At 45.6% G+C, this 17,329-nt stretch overlaps 1 protein-coding gene across 3 annotated transcripts in view; it reads right to left on the reverse strand.

Annotated features, from left to right (window-relative positions):
• The window catches only part of CSNK1G1 (casein kinase 1 gamma 1), an 82,904-nt gene that overhangs the window by 24,338 nt on the left and 41,237 nt on the right, over positions 1-17,329 (reverse strand). For all 3 annotated transcript variants that reach the window (XM_065733705.1, XM_065733703.1, XM_065733704.1), the window contains exons 4-5: positions 16,340-16,380; positions 12,633-12,702 (exon numbers count right to left, since the gene is read on the reverse strand). In XM_065733705.1, the coding sequence (XP_065589777.1) occupies positions 12,633-12,702; positions 16,340-16,380 (111 nt within the window). The remainder of the gene's footprint in view (positions 1-12,632; positions 12,703-16,339; positions 16,381-17,329) is intronic.

The raw sequence follows: 17,329 nt of genomic DNA on the forward strand, positions 1-17,329 counted from the left end.
CCCAAAGTGCTGAAGCTGCGCAGCTCCTGGGGCTGCCACCAAAGGGATGGTCCCGGCCTCACACCGCCCTTCAGGCCTCACGTGGCTTGGAAGGATGTTTGATCAGGTGGGTGACTCAAAAAAGCCTGGTGTTTGCCTGAACTCAAATGTGTGGAAGGGAACAGGCAACCTTTTCAGAGAGAGCCTCAGCTGAACTGGATGAACACCACAAAACTACACCTCCTAGCACGTTTCAGTCCAAGACCGAGCATCTTGGTCGATTCAGATTGTGCTGTCTTGCTGCCACATGCTTTGTGGCATGACTAACAGCTCTAATAAACCCATTGGATCTTCTGCGTGCTTTAACTAGCCATGCAGTCCAGGCATCAGCTGTGCAAGCTGTACAGCCCATCCAAAGCCACTTCTAGGACCAGCTACAAAATGGCGAGTGGCAGAGAGATACCAATCAAAGGGTATGCACAAGGGAAACACTCTGTAGTAACTGCCCTATGTGGAAGGAACCAAGTGGAAACTGTCTGCAGGGGCAAATACGTACTAGTGACCTCAGAGGCTAAGAATAAACCTAGTACAACAGAACAACTCAAAATACACCCAAAGTAGAGGGTGAGGGAGCAAGCACAGAAAGCTACGTGTGACATCTACGTCAGCAGAGGTGCAAAATATGAGTCCTCGTACATCAACAAGAAACAACCACACACTGTAGAAGGTGAACTGTTAGCTTCCAAACTGACATTTTCATTTCATTGGAAACTGGTTTACACAGCCCTTAGACGTCATGTGGGCAAATAAGGAGTAGTTAAGATTTTCAATTTCAAGAAAGACAATTACAGTTTGATTGTTTTGTTAAGACTCATGCAGGTTTCAAAGCTGGGAACTATTGCAGAGGGAGACAGGCCTAAGAAAGCCCAAATGAGACACCCAAAGACAGAGAGGAGAGCAATGTGATGTCAAGGAAAATTGCTGATGCTTGATGCTGGGATGAACCCTACACAAACAGCATGAACACGTCCTCTTAAAAACTCATCTGGAGACACAACAGCCCCCCTGGAGCATTAATGTACAAAAAGTTCTGTGAGATATTAAAGCACCACTGATGAATAGGATATAGGCTGTCACAAGATTCTCCTCCAGAGCGAAAAGGTTTATTTTTACAAATCACTGAACATAAAATTACATGATAAACAGCATAAATAGCAAATGTGCAAGAGCTGATCATTTATAGCTAAAATTGAACATGTTTCAAACAAATTAAACAAATTGCTTTCAAGTAGTCGACCCATTTAAGCTGATTACACTAATGAGGATCTACCCTTCTCTTAATTTTCAAATCAGAATAAAATCCTAGCTGAAACAGAAGCTTTGCCATCAGCATTGACTGGGCCAACAACTCATCTGCTAACCTCTTCAAACACACCCCATGGCAGCAGATTTCAATCCACCTCTGCTGGTTAACATGTTACCCCCCCAGGCCATGCTCTGTACGCTCAAATTACAAAGGGTCATTCTGACCTTCAGGTTTCTGCAGTATCTACTTAAAAAATAGAAACAGAGGAGAAAAAATTAAGACAGATTTGTCACTTGGAATAAAGTAATCTTAAAGGTCTTTCAAATATTTCCAATATTTTCAGCTTCAAGACTGAAATAAAACTTCAGGCAAAACAACTAGCACACATTGCTTCTTTGCATGTTAGATTTTCATCAGAGCAATCCCTACCAACAGTGGATGAAATGAAGCTGAGTGCTCTCATTCCTCAAAGTCAGCAGCAGGTATTTCACTGTGCCTGAAACAACACGCTGAAGAAAATTCTGGAGTACTCTCAAAGCTGGCAGCAGGGCACTCAGCAAAGCTGCACCGCTTTCATGCCTGATTCCCATGCAGAGGCTCTGGGATGTACATGACTGCAAAACAGGCTGACTTTGGGGATGCAGCTGAAAACCAGGCCTTCCAGTGGGCTTTCATGTGGACACTAACTGGATCCACAGTGACAGCTCAGAGTAACGTGACATGGTAAAGTGAAGCACTTTACATTGTGTATGTACACAGCCTTCTGCTAAGACCACTCTGGACTGCTGATACTTGAAAGAAAAAGGTCCAAACTCATCTAGTGGCTGACCTTCTTCTTCTGCCAGCCTCTGAAATCCCTCTACCAGAGAGTAACAGGGAACTTCTTTGCTGTACAGGTTTCAAAGCCCAAGAATAAAGCTAAAAGCCTTAAAGCAACTAAGCAGCAAGACAAAGGCACGGCTTTCAGATGAAAACAACTTGAACCTTCCAGGCTTTCAGTAATGAGCAGACTGTGTTGAAAGCTCCTTACAACCTAACGCCCTTCAGTCTTTCATTAGGTCTCTCAAAATCGCTTCTTTCCAGTATGGCTATTTAGAAAAATCAGCTGTGTGTTCATTGTGGTTCACTCTTTGAGTCCAAATGATTAAGAGTAAATCTGTAACTGAACCAAGAACAAGGCAGCCTTTTAATCCAAACCACCACAGTAGAGAATTATTAACAGTAATGGCTGAAAGACACCCAAGTCCTAGGAGCCCATGGAAAGGAAGTCAACATACTGCTCTAAAAATACCCTATTTTTAGCGTGGTCATACTCTCAGTGGAAGGACTGCAGATAGGGAAGCCTGCAGTAGTCCAGGCTTAGCCCACCACCATACAAGCCTTCCAGAAGCACACAGCCCTACAAGTCTTCTTATACAGATGTTACTATATCCCCTAAAGCAGCTGTCAGCATTGCTGCTGATTGCATAATGTCATTTCTTCAATGAAAGGTTCAGATTCAGAGCAGCGTGGCACTGCATTAAGAACCAGCTTGAAGAAGTAGTGAAACCTTTCACTGAGCCATCCTGACCAAAAAGCCTGTATGATGAGGACCACCCAGTCACCTCCAAGATCCCACCAGTCAGATCCATCACTCAAAGAGCATCTTCCACTCAAAATGAGTCCTTGGAAGAAACAATGAAGAGCCTGATCCACTAGTTGTCACCAGGCACTCAATACAAGCTCAGCCAAATGCTCCTCACCTATTCAAGAAATTTTAAACTTTGTGTTTTAATTAAGCTTTTCATTTTAACAACATCCTTCCTTCTCCTAAGGTAGATCCCCATGAGGAAGAGTTGGGGAAGAGAGCTCCCCTCCTGCTGACTGATGCAGATCACAGAGGTGACCAGCCTTGCCAGGCAGTCAGTTTACTGTGCCTCCTCACAGCACAGGTGACCTTGGTGCTGGCACTCTCTGCTCTCAGCCCCGTTGACTCCAGACATCTCTGCACCGCAGAGCTCACACCACTCACCCTACTCCAGATGGCAGCTCAGCAGCCCTTTCACAGTGTCACTACAAGGCTCATCTTATCCTTGCACATTCCAGCATCCTCATGTGCCATTTGCTCCGACTGCTGCCAGACACTCAGCTCTCTGCCTCCAGCTTTTTGCAACATTTTTCCTGCTTTGGTTGCAATGCGAATCATCTCTTTTCTAGCAAATGCTAAGTGTTTTCATGTTCCTACCCAGCAGGATTCACTGCTTAATTGCAGCAAAGAGCCCATCAGCATCCCCAGAGTCTCTGGCGGAAAGAACAAGATGAAGCATCCCAAATTTGAAGGGATGACCAATTTCCTTCCCCTGATGCTCACCCAGCAGCTGAGCTTGTGAGGGGAGGAGACGGCACTCTGCACACAGGACTACTTAATCTCCTACACATGTCCACATGCTGACTTCAAGACTCCAAATTCATTCCAGAAATTTTGTGCCTTCTCCTGGGCCATACAGGATGTATTGAACCCCTGCTGTGTTTTGAATAGCTTGTGTCTGCATGTACCAAAAAAAAAAATAGTATGGGAAAAGGAACAGAAGAAAAACAGACGTGGTAAGGACAGAAGGAAGAACATATTTGTTCCCGCTGCTGGTAAAAATCCAAACAATTTGATTTTACTTCAGTTACAGAAAAACAACTTTCCCAATTGTTGCTATTAAAAGGAGGGTAGCACTTCGTTCTCTTGGAGTTGCACAAGCCGGTCTTCTGATAACATAGCTGGACTCCATGAGATAATTCTTCAAGCAGACGAAGAAAGAAGCAATTTCAGGGTGCACAGAGAATGTCTGCACTGGTATTTGCAAAAACCAAATCCAGCTGTGCTGGTATTGGGAAATTGACTTCTGTATTTCATCTCTTTCATTCCAGTCTCTGCATGACTGCTGCATTTGAGGTTGGTAAAGCCTGCACATGTTCTGCTGTTCCAGCACTGGGTGCAGCTGGCACGCAAAGCACCAGCTTAGCAAGAGGATCAAAGCACTGCAGAATGTTAGAATAGTTGTTTTAAAACGCCCCCAAAAGTTCCAGCTGAAGTTAATGCCCTCTCCCTGCCTTTTCCCACATACCTGCGACACAGGGACACGGATGAGAGAATATATCAAAAGGTTTTATCTCAGCGTCATTATCCTCTAAGCTCACAATCCCATCTGCTTTGCTTTTGGGCTTTCTTTGTGTACTTGGTAGATCCTGTCTCAGCTGCAAGGCGTGGGAAGCTGCAGCACTGCAGCTTTTGAACTCCATGCAGGTTAAGTGCAAGGTCACAGCAGCCCGCTGATGGCAACGGGATTTGCACATAAAGCTATCGTGCAATTAAAACAGTCATGGCACAAAGCAGCTTTGTGGGCTGCTCTGAAGCTCCTGTACAGCAGGAACAGGTCACCTGGCAGAATCACTAGGACTCAACCATCAAAATGAGCATCTCTACCTCCTGAAAGGGAATTAAGCGGCAGGTTTGGAGTCCTTCATTTTTAAGAGGAGTTTGGATGATTGAGGATATTTTATGTGAATATGTTTTATTATGTTACATGTATAACCTACAGGACACTTAAAGAAAATTAACAGCACTTCCAGGCTGCAAGAGAAGGCACAGCTGCACACAGATCTGACTTCAGAGGCACTGGCATATGATGCTGCTTGATCCTGGGGAGTTGAAAACTGCTAAAGAAAGCAGCAATAATGAAAGCTGCCTGCTGAACCACTCCTCCACCATCTGAAGAATGCTTTGATTTGATTGCACCAATGCCCAGGTTGCCATCAGCTTGTCTTCCTTGCTGGCTCCTGCCAGCACCAATGCCCTCCCCATCCACATGCCAATGACCTACAGTGGGAGTTCAGTGGAACCTGAAGCTTACAGTGTGCTGGTCAGCTGCAAAATGAGGCAACACCACTGCTGCCTCACAGTGGGAATGCAGGAGAAACTGACAGCTGACAATACAGCTCAGCTACAGCCCACATCTCTGTGCAGGGACCAGGAGGTGTCCCAGCCCCATTGTCACAGCAACACACTGCATGGCGGCCACGTGCAAGGAGTGCCAGTAGCTGATCCAACTGCATTTGCTTCTTGCATGACAAAGCAGAGTGATCCAATTTATCTGGATAAAGCCTATCAGGCACTCAGCTCCAGCTCTGAAGAATGGAAGAATGGCTAGGAGATAAACCAGACCTGAGCCATGTGAACCTGCCCAAGCAGGTGCTGCATCGGAGCCGCTTTATCGCAGGGCCCAACACAATGGCTAATAAAACCCCATGAGGTTACCACTGGCTCCTGCAGCAGCATCAAACCAGTAGGTGATGAATGCTGAGTCAAACATGTCTGCTGCCCACAGCTACTCAGGAGGCTGGCATTCATCAGCCCTACTACACAAACTGCCAGTTTTTGAAGGATCTGTCAGCTCAGTAAGTAACTGTTATTCGCACAGGCCTTGCAGCCTGATGGAAACATCCCAATCCCCTTCTATTACAGAAGAACCTCCTAGAAAACAAATTTCAGATGCTTTAGAGGACCATAAGCTTTCCCTCAGGGACAGACCATGATGAGCAGCAATGCTCCATCCCACATGGAGTCAGCAGCTCATCTCTTTGAGATGAGAGAAAAAGGAGGGTGCTCTAAATGGTGGGCAGGGCATTGCTTGGAAAATGCAAACCACACCTATCAACCAGCTGTTCTGAGAGGCAGGCAGCCCGCATCCTCTGCACCAGATGCTCACCTGCACACAACCTCCCTGGCACAGAGGGAGGTTTCAGAGGGGCTCTGGCTGCCCTGCCACACAGGAGTTCTCCTGGGGCTTTGCAACTGCTGCCACTAATACCAGAAGAGCAGGAGATGCAAGACAACTTTTTGAAATATAAAAAGGAAACTGCCCTCATCTCATATTCAAATATTAATGGACCTTGCTCTAATAGCATCTGATAGCTTCCAATTGACAATGACTAAATTTAGCCCAAGGAAGTCAGACCTCCTGATGTTAAAAGAGCTGCTGAAGTGTGCACATTCAGCAAGCCCTTCCGAGCAAGGGAACCACCATGCTTTCAGACAGTAAAATGTGATCCCCCATGGCTCGAAGCAAGCAGGCTAGAGCTGGCGGGCTACAGTTCTCCACCATGTTTAGTTTCGAAAATCACAAGCTTCACATCTCATGAACCAGCACTGGCTCTGTTACAGTGAACACACACAGGCACTTGGAACTGTTGGTCACCATTCTTCAAGGGCGCAGCTAACTCTGCTAGGGACCTCCACGCACTGTGACTTTGTTCCAAAACATCCTTTTTTTTTATTGAATGAAACCTTACCTGTTACCAGTCCTTGCTGATGCACCTCAGACCTATCTTCAGTGGCAAGTTTCTTCACAACACCTTGCAAGATTGGAGAATGAAGGTAAAGAGTTTTTGCTTGCTGTTAGAAAAAGAACCGACAGCTTAAAAGGAACATGAGTGTTTGCACTGGGGACTGAAGCAGGGAACTTCTCAAACATAGGGTTGGGATCCAAAGAAGCATGTTGCTTTTGCTGCAAGTGGATGTCAGTTTGGTATCACCAGGCATCTTATCCTGCATTAGCCCTCACTTATGCAGCCCCTTACTGCTGCAGCTCTCATGGGGAAAAGCGTTGCAGGCAAGGAGATCCCCACGAAGCAGCAGGCACAGCAGCACGCTCCTCCACAGTGCCTTGTTTACACCCATCTGCACAAGTCTCCCTGTAATGACCCCTGCCTAATTGCTGCTGAATGACAGCGTTGTGCAACCAGCACAAAAAGAATTCTCTGCCGAGACGTACATACCGAGCATGCAGCAGGTCATGGGCAAAGCAAGAGCAACACAGGAGAGAAATGCACTCAATGTAGGCAATCCTGAAGAGCAACTTAGGATGCGGAACAGAGCAGCAGACAGCTACATCAAAAAATACACATGCAAATGTTGACTGGAATACGTAAAAGGCTCAGTTATTTATACCACCTTCATTTTTCTTGATCCCGCTTCCTGACAAGTAAACAGACTGCTTCACTCCTGCAAGTTGTGCAACAGAAAGAGGTCCAGAAGTAAACACACAGACTTGGCATTTCATTAGAGGTGAACTTGTTTACAGAGCAAGAATTGAAACAAAACGACAGAACTCTTCCATGTTCTATATGTACCGGCGCTTCCCTCCCTGACTCAGTATATTCCCCTGTACATGCTGTGACTCATGTGCTGCGTGGGCTGGGAACAGCAGAGATGTTCTCGGTTTTCTGGGATTCTCCTGTGTATCTGACTCCGATGCAACACCACGGAGCTGATTGTGCGTGATCCCCCAGCCAACAGCACCCACCCAGCGGGGAGCAGCGTGGCTGTGTGTGAAAGCAGGAACACGTGCTGCTGCTGCACTGGCGTGAGTCACACGTGCCAAGGTGGGACTGTGAGGGCACGCCGTGACTCATCCGCCAGCTGAGGGAGCGCAGCTACCACCGCATCCAAGCAGCATGCCCTCCTGCACGCACAGCAGAAGCTGTCTCTACGCAGGAACCCAGGTGATGGAAGCTGGAAATAGGTGGTCCTCCATCCCACCACCCAAACGCAGGGCTCGTGGGGCAGGCGGCTCATGTCCCTAACCACTGCACGGTGCTACAGATGCTACGAAACCCGGTGAGGAAAACTCAGCCCTGTACCTCTGCCGGTCACTGGTGGCATGCAGAACTTCCTGGCCTCAGTGAATTATTCAGTCGTGTAGAAGCAAGAGATCAAAAAGCGGTTTCCTGAGTGCTTGGAGATGTTTCTCAGCTATGATCACATCCTCAGAGAGAAGAACAGAGCTGAGGGCAATACTGGAATGTCACGCAGCAGCAGGCTCCCCACCCCCAAGGAAAGCTGGCTGCACAAACACACTGGGCTTTGAGGAAACAGTAGCCCAGACTTTGCAGCGATACATCCATGCACATATCCTCAATGACACTGCCCCAGCTTCTCAGCACAGCAAGGTTTTTAGGAGGAGATAAATCTTGCTCCACTCCAATCAGCTGAGCTGGACAGCAACAAAGCTTTTGGACAGTGCTTGCCTCAAGGGCTCACCCTTCAGCATCCACTTCAGGTGAGCTGCACTGGAAACAAAAGCAGCAGGACCAGGAGATGCCTCAGCTCCATGGCTGTACACAAACACAGCAGAGCTCCAGGAGCCTCAGCAGCACATCAAGTGATGTGGAATGGCTTCAGACTGTGCCTCCAGGAGAAATACAGAGGTTCCAGACTCCTTTGTCTTTAATTCCATCTGAAGTAACGTCCAGTGTTGAAAAGGTGACCTAAGACATCTCTATATCCACTGTATTAGCCCATCAGCTCACAGCAACTTAACCACAGCAGGAAACAGTATTTTAACTCTTCAAATGCAGCATGCATTTAAAGTGTTTTCTAGCAGTGATGAGATCAGGCCAACACAACAGGCTTGAGCAGTGTCACACACCCCCTATCACCATCCCAGATCACCATCAGAGCAGTCATTAAGCAGGAGAGTCCAGTATCTCCACACCAAGCTGGCTGGGAATGCCAGCAGAAGCAAAGGAGGAGCTGCTGTAGCTTGCTGTCAAAATCCAAGCAATGGGACAGGCAGAGATAAAAACATGGTCACGTTCTCCTGTTGTATACCCACACTACAAAGGGGAAAGAGCAGCTTGAGCAAAAGGCTGAAGACTGAAGAAGACTGGGAAATACAAGCACTATTTTGTTACTAAAAGGGAGTTTCCAGTAAAAATTTTGGAGAAGTTAATCTCCTTGGAAGTCTGTAGGAGTTTAACCTGAAGAAAAGGTACAATTCACCTGAAATAAAAAGACTGAAAAGAATCCTGGAATGCTGTGGAGTGAGCAGAGGGCAGCTGGAGCAAAGCAAAAGCTTTGCCCAGAGAACTGTGGATGAACCATCCCTGGAAGTGCCCAAGGCCATGGAAAGGGTCCCTGCACAGCCTGAGCTGGTGGGAGGCAGCCAGCCCAGCCCAGGGCAGAGCTGGGGGGCTTTAAGGTCTCTTCCAGCCCAACCCATTCTGTGATTCTACAATATGATTCTTTCACACCTCTTGGTAAACACTGGGAAATGCAACCATCTTAAGGAGCTTGGAGCTGGGCCTATAGTGAAAGTAGCCCCGCTTTGCTCTGCTAATACCAGCTTTTTCCACCCCAGTACTTACAGGGAAACAGGCACTAACATCAGCCTGCAAGGATGAAGCTCCTCTGTACATTATCTTACAAATAATAGGGCCTGATGATTCTAATTTTCTGTGAATGGTAAGACACCAGGCCTTTACTCCATACTTTCAGGGACAAAATTTACAAGTGCCCAATCCCTACTGACATACCAGAAGCCACAGGAGATACAGCAGAACCCCACCCTGTCAGGTCAGAGGGTGAGCTCACCTCGTCCCCAAGGTATGGAAGCAGCAGTCCTCACTGGCTGTGCCAAAGCTGAGTTTTGGGAATCTCCATCACACCTGGATGTATGTGGATAGCTGTGCCACTCACTTTAACTCACAGGTAGCTGCTATCCAGTAAGAAAAAGAATTAGGGCTGACACAGGCATCCTTGGCACCAGAAGGAGAGATGCAGCAGGCAGCCCCTACCAGAGGTTGGGCAGCAGGATGCCCATGCACACTCATCTGCACTGTACAACAAAGAACCACTCTGAAACAGTTCAGTGTAGGACACTGTTACCTGCAGGGTTGATGGCAGAGTAACCAACAAGTTTGCAGAGAAACTGTTATAACAGTAACAGCCAAGACAGGTCAGCAAACAGATTATATCCTACACCACCAAAAACTGAAATGAATTCCTGTCATTTCCTGAGCCACCATATGGACTGACCATCTAGACCTGGACTTCATGCCTGCAGGTTTTTTGTTGGCTTGCTCAATGTTTTTCCCCTTGTTTCACTGCCAACATTAAGGTATAGCAGTCACATACTATTTTAAGCTATTAAATATTTAATTCCACAGTGAGACAGAAGAAACCAGCAGATGGTCGCTGTGCAGCAGGCCCCTGCCTTTCCATTCAGGGGCAGAAAGTTAACAGAACAAGCAGGAAAAACACATCTTTATTTCCAGCAGCTGCCATGTAAACCCCAGTGCTTTGCCAGAGGGCAGAAAAGGAGCTGAGGTCAAACAGCTCTTGGGCAACGGCTACTTTATAGCATCCCCACTGGGAAATCGCCTTGTGAACACATCTAATTACATACTGGAGATGAACTATATCATCACAGACACTCTACAAGAATGTTCCAACCTAATCCATGGTAAGCTGGTCCCTTTCAACCAAATTTCTATGATTTAGCAGTAATACACCTCAGAGGAGTCAAAGTTTTTGAAGCAATGACCTTAACAGGGAGCATAGCATCAGCAGCATCACTGAGATCAATCTCAACTATTTCTCCAAAGTCATCACATACGCAGCATCAGTTTGTTTTTGCAGGCAATCTTCCCCTAATTCTCAGCTTGATGTGCAGACATCAAGTGAAGATTCCATGATCCTGGCAGTCTGGCTCCACCAAAATTTATTTTGTTAAGCTTCCAGGTTTCATGGAGACTGGAGATGCAGCTCACATCCTCCACCCTACGCTCCTGGCCTATTTGCTCTTGTTTCAGCAAAACACAAGAGCTTCTAATGGCATCCAACAGGTTACTGGAGCAGAGTTAGTGATGCCCAGGGGACCACACAGAGCTAGAAAGAGAAGTCACATCTTTCATGAGGCCTCCTATCAGACTCATGACAATAATAACAGAACTTGAGATGCCAGTTGACCCTCTGTGGAATGATGAGAAGGAGAGATCTTAAAGGCAAGATTTCCACGTCTGATGGCAGCAAACTCATACTTCCACCAGCATGCAGAGGATCAGGCAAGAGAGAAGTCTGGCTGAATATTGTAGGATGACAGGTTTAAATTCATTTCAAGCAGGAAAAAACAAGGGTAAAAAAAACCCCACCACCTTCACCTAACCACAGTGAAGCCATTGGTTTTTACATTTCTCAGTAACACTCTTAAAGAGGTAGAAAGCTGTGAAGAGTAGAAAAAGCACATTGGGATTTGTGCAAGTGTCAAGAGAGACATTCACTGGGGTATCACAGAGAGCCAAGCATCACTAAAAACTCAACCAGGGAAGGAAAGGAGGAGTTCAGTGTTTCACTGTACGAGCCTACATTTGACTTATTCACTTACAAAGGCTACAGCAGAAATGCACTAAGTCTCACAAGCACAGGGTTATGGAAATCGGGTGGTGACATTAACCTATCAGCTTTGTGTGCAATAGGATGCAAATACAACAATACAAAGTACAGAGACAAGAAGGCCATACTTCAGTGGATAAGTTCTGTTTAAAAACAACCACCACGTTAGTATTTCCAGCAGTGATAACTCATGTTGCTCCTAATACCAGAATTTGCATGCTAAGAAAAAAAGCCGTAAAGTACAATAGTACTCTAGCCACCAAAGGAAACTAATTAGAATTAACTGGAACAAGCAAAATAAAGCTGTGTGAGGACTGCTCAGATCCCACGTAGATATCAGAGCAGATATTTCATTCAGTTCAACTCAGTTATTTTGTTGGCATTTGGTGATATGAGAACACGTCCTCTGCAAAAGGAAGCTGTGCTCACCCAGGCAAAAATGGTGCAAAAAAAACCAAAACATCAGGAGTATAAGAAAAACAACGGTCCTCACTGACATAATAATCACTTTACTAATAAGAGTTTCTAGGTCCGAATGACTGTCCAATTATTACTGTTTTATTCTGACCAAAACTTTTCCAAAGCTTGTGTGGGAATAAAATAATTTGCCCAAATCCCATGGAATCATAGGAGTTGGAAGGGACCTCGCAAGATCAACTGAGTCCAACCTCCTGCTAAAGCAGCTTCCTATAGCAGGTCATTCAGGCCAGTATCCAGATGGGTCTTGAGTATCTCCATAGAAAGAAACTCCAGCACCTCCCGGAGCAGCCTGTCCCAGCGCTCTGTCACCCTTACCAAAAAATAAGTTGTTGTGCATATTTGCACAGAACTTCCTGTGTTCAAGTTTTAGGCCATTGCTCCTTGTCCTATTGCTACTCACATCTGAGAAGAGCCAGGCCTCACCCATCCGCCTCCCACCTTCCTTCAGATATTTATGAACACTGATCAGATCCCCGTTGGTTTTCTTTCCCCCATGCTGAATGTACCCAGCCTCACTCAGCCTTTCCTCACACAGGAGGTGCTCCAGGCCCTTTCATCATCAGGAAATCAGGTAATTCACATCAGAGATACACAACAAACGGCTGTAATGTTTGACTGTATAAAGAAATCACCAACTTCCTATACACTTAAGGCAGGTTTACTTACCTGCACTTCCAAGTTGTTTGTAAAATCTGTATTCTAAATGGAGCTGTGGTGCACGTGATTTTATTGGTTCCTAGAAGAGAAAAAAATCACCACCTGAAATCTTTTCACTGAAAAAATTACGTAAAGTTTTGAAACCATAATGACTGCTTCACATTTCAAGATGAAACACCTTAGGAGAAGTCTAACAATAGACTTCATCGTTAGACGTCATTTAAATAAATAGAGAACAAAGTAAAAAAGAAAGACTTGCAATACACACTCTGGAGGAACTTCACTGGAAGAGAAATAACTTCCTCGTTAAAGAGAAACGAAAAACAGAGCTCATTCATGGGAGTGAAATTCAAGACTTGTCCAACAAAGCTGCTGATCCCTGCAGGATGATACTGAGCAGACAGGACGGCAGGGAGAAAGCCATGGCTGAGAAAGGTCAAGTCACAAGTTCAGCCTGTGGACTTGTGTTTGCCCACAGTGCTGGTCACCAGCCTGTATTTGTGTAGAGCACTGAGTCATACACCACGCTTGGAGTCACACCGCAGCTGCATAACTGTATAACGTAGCAGCAAGCTCAGCAGAGGTCTGATAGAAACACAGGAGCAAGGCTCCTCCTTCACTAGCAGGTGCCATTCAAACATTTTAAAGCACTCAAGAATGTTCTGTTTTTACACACAGGATAAAAAATGGATAAGCCTGCAATGCACCCAAAACAGTACATTTCTCAACTGCCTCTTCACGCACAAAACTTAATGCCTACGATCTATAATGCATTAACGTGCACAATTACAGAGCTTCTAAAAATAAGAGCTTAACACAGGGAGGATTAAAAAACTTGAGTAACTACATTTTCCATAAAACTGCACCTGGGGTGGCCAGTGATGAGGACCATCTCCTGCCTAGACAATGAAGTTAATACCAGCCTCAATTTATGTTGTTGTTTTCTTCTGCATCAGAAGATAAATGCTCTATGCTCAAACTATGTAAAATTCATCTAATAGCACCAGAACTAGTCTGAAATTCAAACACTCGCTGAAAAGCCCTAAAGAACTGTTTCACATCAGCTCCACTGAGTTACAGTAAAAGCATCCAGAGGATGTTCAACAGAATCAAGAGCCTATGCTGGCACCTTCAGCCTGCACAGGAGACATAAAGCTTCAGCAGTTCCCTGTCTCCTTCCTACTGTAAGATTAATGCCCACATTTATTATAAATTCTACTTTAAAGAGATCTTCTAAAGCCAAAGAACCATTTTCATACAGGAACTCAGGCAAGAGGCCTTTCAGCCAAGCTGTTCAACACTTGTCAAGTTATCCCCTCTGTAGCCAGCATGGGGAACATCGCTCCTGGCTGCTTCTTGGCTTTGCCATTTACAAGGTTCAGGAGAGCAATACAGCTAATCATTAAAAAAAAAAAACACTTCAGAAACCCTCACTGAAGGCAAACACAAAGAAACACAAGGCCCATTGGCGATACAAGCCACAGTTAAATGAAAGTAACTGCCAACACTGGTTTGAGAGAGAGACTTCAGAGACCTCCACAGCAAAGGGATTTAGGGCAACAGGAATTCAAGTCAATTCAGTGAATAGTTCATTTATTCCAACGGGCAGAGGGACTAATGCGTGAGGACATGAGGCTGCTTGTGACAAGCAGGGCAAGACATGCCCGAGCCTCTCTTCATCAGGAGAAGCTCTGGACACTTGCCTGCTGTGGCAGTTTCCATGCAGATCGCAGCATAGCAGATGGTTATCCTGCAGGCCAAGGGCTTAGGGGTGCTGGCAGATGTTGCATTTGTGCTGAAAAGCAGGGAATTGCTGCTGCCTAGCATATAAAATCCACAGCTCAAACTGACAGGCAGCAGCAGCAGCTTGGTAGAAACTCCTGCCACATGCAAGTCAGCATTAAAAGCTCTCAATATGTTAAGCCAGCAAACACGGCTGATGCATGGCGTGTCAGCTCCAAAAGACTTCCAGCTGACCAGGAGCTGCGTGAGGGGGACCTCATGGTATCAGAGGACAGGCAGCATTCCCCACACCCTGAGATGCAGCACACCTCAGAAATCCTCACCCCAGAGACAAACCAACAGAGGTTAGCACAGAATGCCACAGCATTTTCTGATCAACTCTTTGGCACCCATCACATAATCCCCTAATTTGCCCTCCATTCATCTTCAACAGGAGGAGAAATACGCTGAGGCAGCAGGGCTGCAGTTGCAAGTGAATCTCAAACAGCTAAAAGGATTGGGAGTTTTGAGTTGGTCCTGTGACAAAGACAGAAGTAGGAAACGTAGTCTGCAGATTAATTGAAGGATAAAGCACAACTGGCTGAATTTCCAAAGATTTCACAAAAAAGTTAAAAATAAGAGGAAAAATGCAGGTATTGACTAGAGAAAAAAGCAAAACTACAACAGGTCTTAATCTCAATCTTTCCTGGCCTTTTGTCCCCCCAAAAAAAATTACATGGCTTAATCTGTCTTGGTAAAGGCTATATAATTTAGAAAAACATTTGAAAAGCTGGAAGATTTTTGTTCAAGCCTCAGAAAGGCACACAGGCAACAGCACTATGTCAATTTGTTCATTAATTCCTTGCATCGCATTATCCGGAGCTGAAGTAGGTCTGCTTCAAAGCTCTGTCTGTTGAAAGAAGCACTTCTTCCCTTTGTATCTTTGAAAGCAAAAATCAAATTAGAAGCATTATCGATTCAATGACACAGCCAGTCTGCTCACACAAGTGCATTTTCTGTAGTCAAATCTGCCTACAGAGCAAGCTACACAGAAAACACCAGTCCTTCTTCCTGATGTAGATCTATCTCCAAACACATCCCATAAACGTTTAGTTATTTTAGGGAATATATCATGATATTTACCAACATGCTTCAAAACAAGTCCTTCCTGCAATGCATTAATTATTTTTCCATCTACTCTGAATCATATAAAGAGAACACCAGAGATCTAAGATCTGTAGCATCTGATCATGAATCAGAATTAATGCACCAAGTCCGTTCTTGATCTTCTGTAATGTGAATGACTCCTGTCATTTTGCCAGATGTGGGTTGGGAAAACAGGCACACTCACTGCTCATGTCTTATCAGTGTTACAGCTTCAGATTTCTAGGGTTTGAATCTGTGATTAAAGAGCACAGAGATGAGAAAAGAACACCGGGTATTTTCAGCAAAACCCCAAGAAACTAATGAATGCTTTAGTTTACAGACAGAAAAAGTTAAGGCACAGACTCCTGGGGTATGATTTTAGAAATCTGGCAGAGTTAGAGAGCTTCCCCATCCCCAGAACTCCTGCTGCAGAGGTCGTGGCTGTATATCCTTGGATGTTCGAGCCTGGGAAAGGAAAGCCTGACCTTTAACTGGATTGAAGCCTGATTTGCTTGTTGTTCCCACAAGGGCACAACCTGGAGAATCAACATGAGTCCTGGGCAGAATGGCTCAGCCTGGGGGACTTGGAAGGGGTGACAGCCCTCCACCAGTACCACCAGTGCCATCACCTTGGGAAGGAAGCTTCAGACAGACCCCCCCAAAAAAAAACCAGCCAGCATGAGAAGGGCTGGGTGCTGTCCTTGTTCAGAGCTCTGCAAGAAATTTATCTCTGTTTATGTCTGCTCATCTGGCTAGGACTGAGAGCACCAAGTGGGGAAGCTGCTTTTTCCTCTCATTTTCAGGCACTAAGTACAACAGACTTCAGAACACCCGAAGCTTCCACTTACCAGTTTGATCGCTACATATTCATTGGTGTAGAGATTTTTGCCTGTAAAGAAAAAAAAAAAAGAAATCTTTTAGCTGCACGTTCAACACTCCCAGCTAGGGAGACAACAGTGAGCAGTGCCACTGACTGCAGAGATCTGGCTTATCTAATTACCCTCTCAAATTCAAATTCATGCCTCCAACACAGCATGAGTCTCAAAACAAGGGCAGCCAAGTGCTGCCTTTTATTCAGCAAAAGGTAACAGTGTTTTATGGCAGCACTTCTGTCCAGTGCATTCAAGGAGATATCCCAGGCACATTTATCCTCTGCATTATGCTTTAAAAAAAAAAAAAAAAGACCAGAGGGGGGGGAAAAAAAAATAAAGAGTTGATTCTGCTGGACAATAAGCAACTTCATGCTGAGATCTATAGGGAGTTTCATCCGAATAATTGTGCTACGTATCAAAGAGACTGCTACAAGGAGGCAGAGAAAACAACTTGTGTACCAACAGAGCTTTCATTTCTTCCTCTACAAACAGGCAGGCAGTGTATGCAAAACACCTTCTTCGGTGCAGCACAAAGGCAGACCTCCTAATGGAATAATGCTCCTAATGGAATAAAGCTAAGCACACAGCTGCTCCCAGAGGGTAACACTGCACTAGGAGAACAAAAGTCATCCCTGAGAACCCCAACACACAGCAGTGCTTAGTCTGACACCAGTTCTGGAGAGGAGGAACACCAAGCGCTGGGATGAGTCTAACCAGGCAAGCACACTGCCTTACACCCTCACCCTTGCAACACTTTTGTTTGTTTGTTTGAAGGAGACCCCACTATTTCTGCCATTGAAAGCTATTACGTGCAGGCTGGTGAAAGTCAGTTTTGCAGTCGCACTGGGAACGTGGAGACATTGGGAGGTGGTTTCAAAGCACAGCCCTGGGGAGCCTGGGGACCAAGCAGCAGACAAGCAGGTGGCAGGATAAAGGGCAGTACCTTCCCAGATGATAAGGACTCCA

The sequence above is a fragment of the Cyrtonyx montezumae genome, unplaced genomic scaffold, assembly GCF_038088225.1.
Source record: "Cyrtonyx montezumae isolate F1298 unplaced genomic scaffold, pur_monq_1.0 scaffold_17, whole genome shotgun sequence".
NCBI classification, from domain to species: Eukaryota; Metazoa; Chordata; class Aves; order Galliformes; family Odontophoridae; genus Cyrtonyx; species Cyrtonyx montezumae.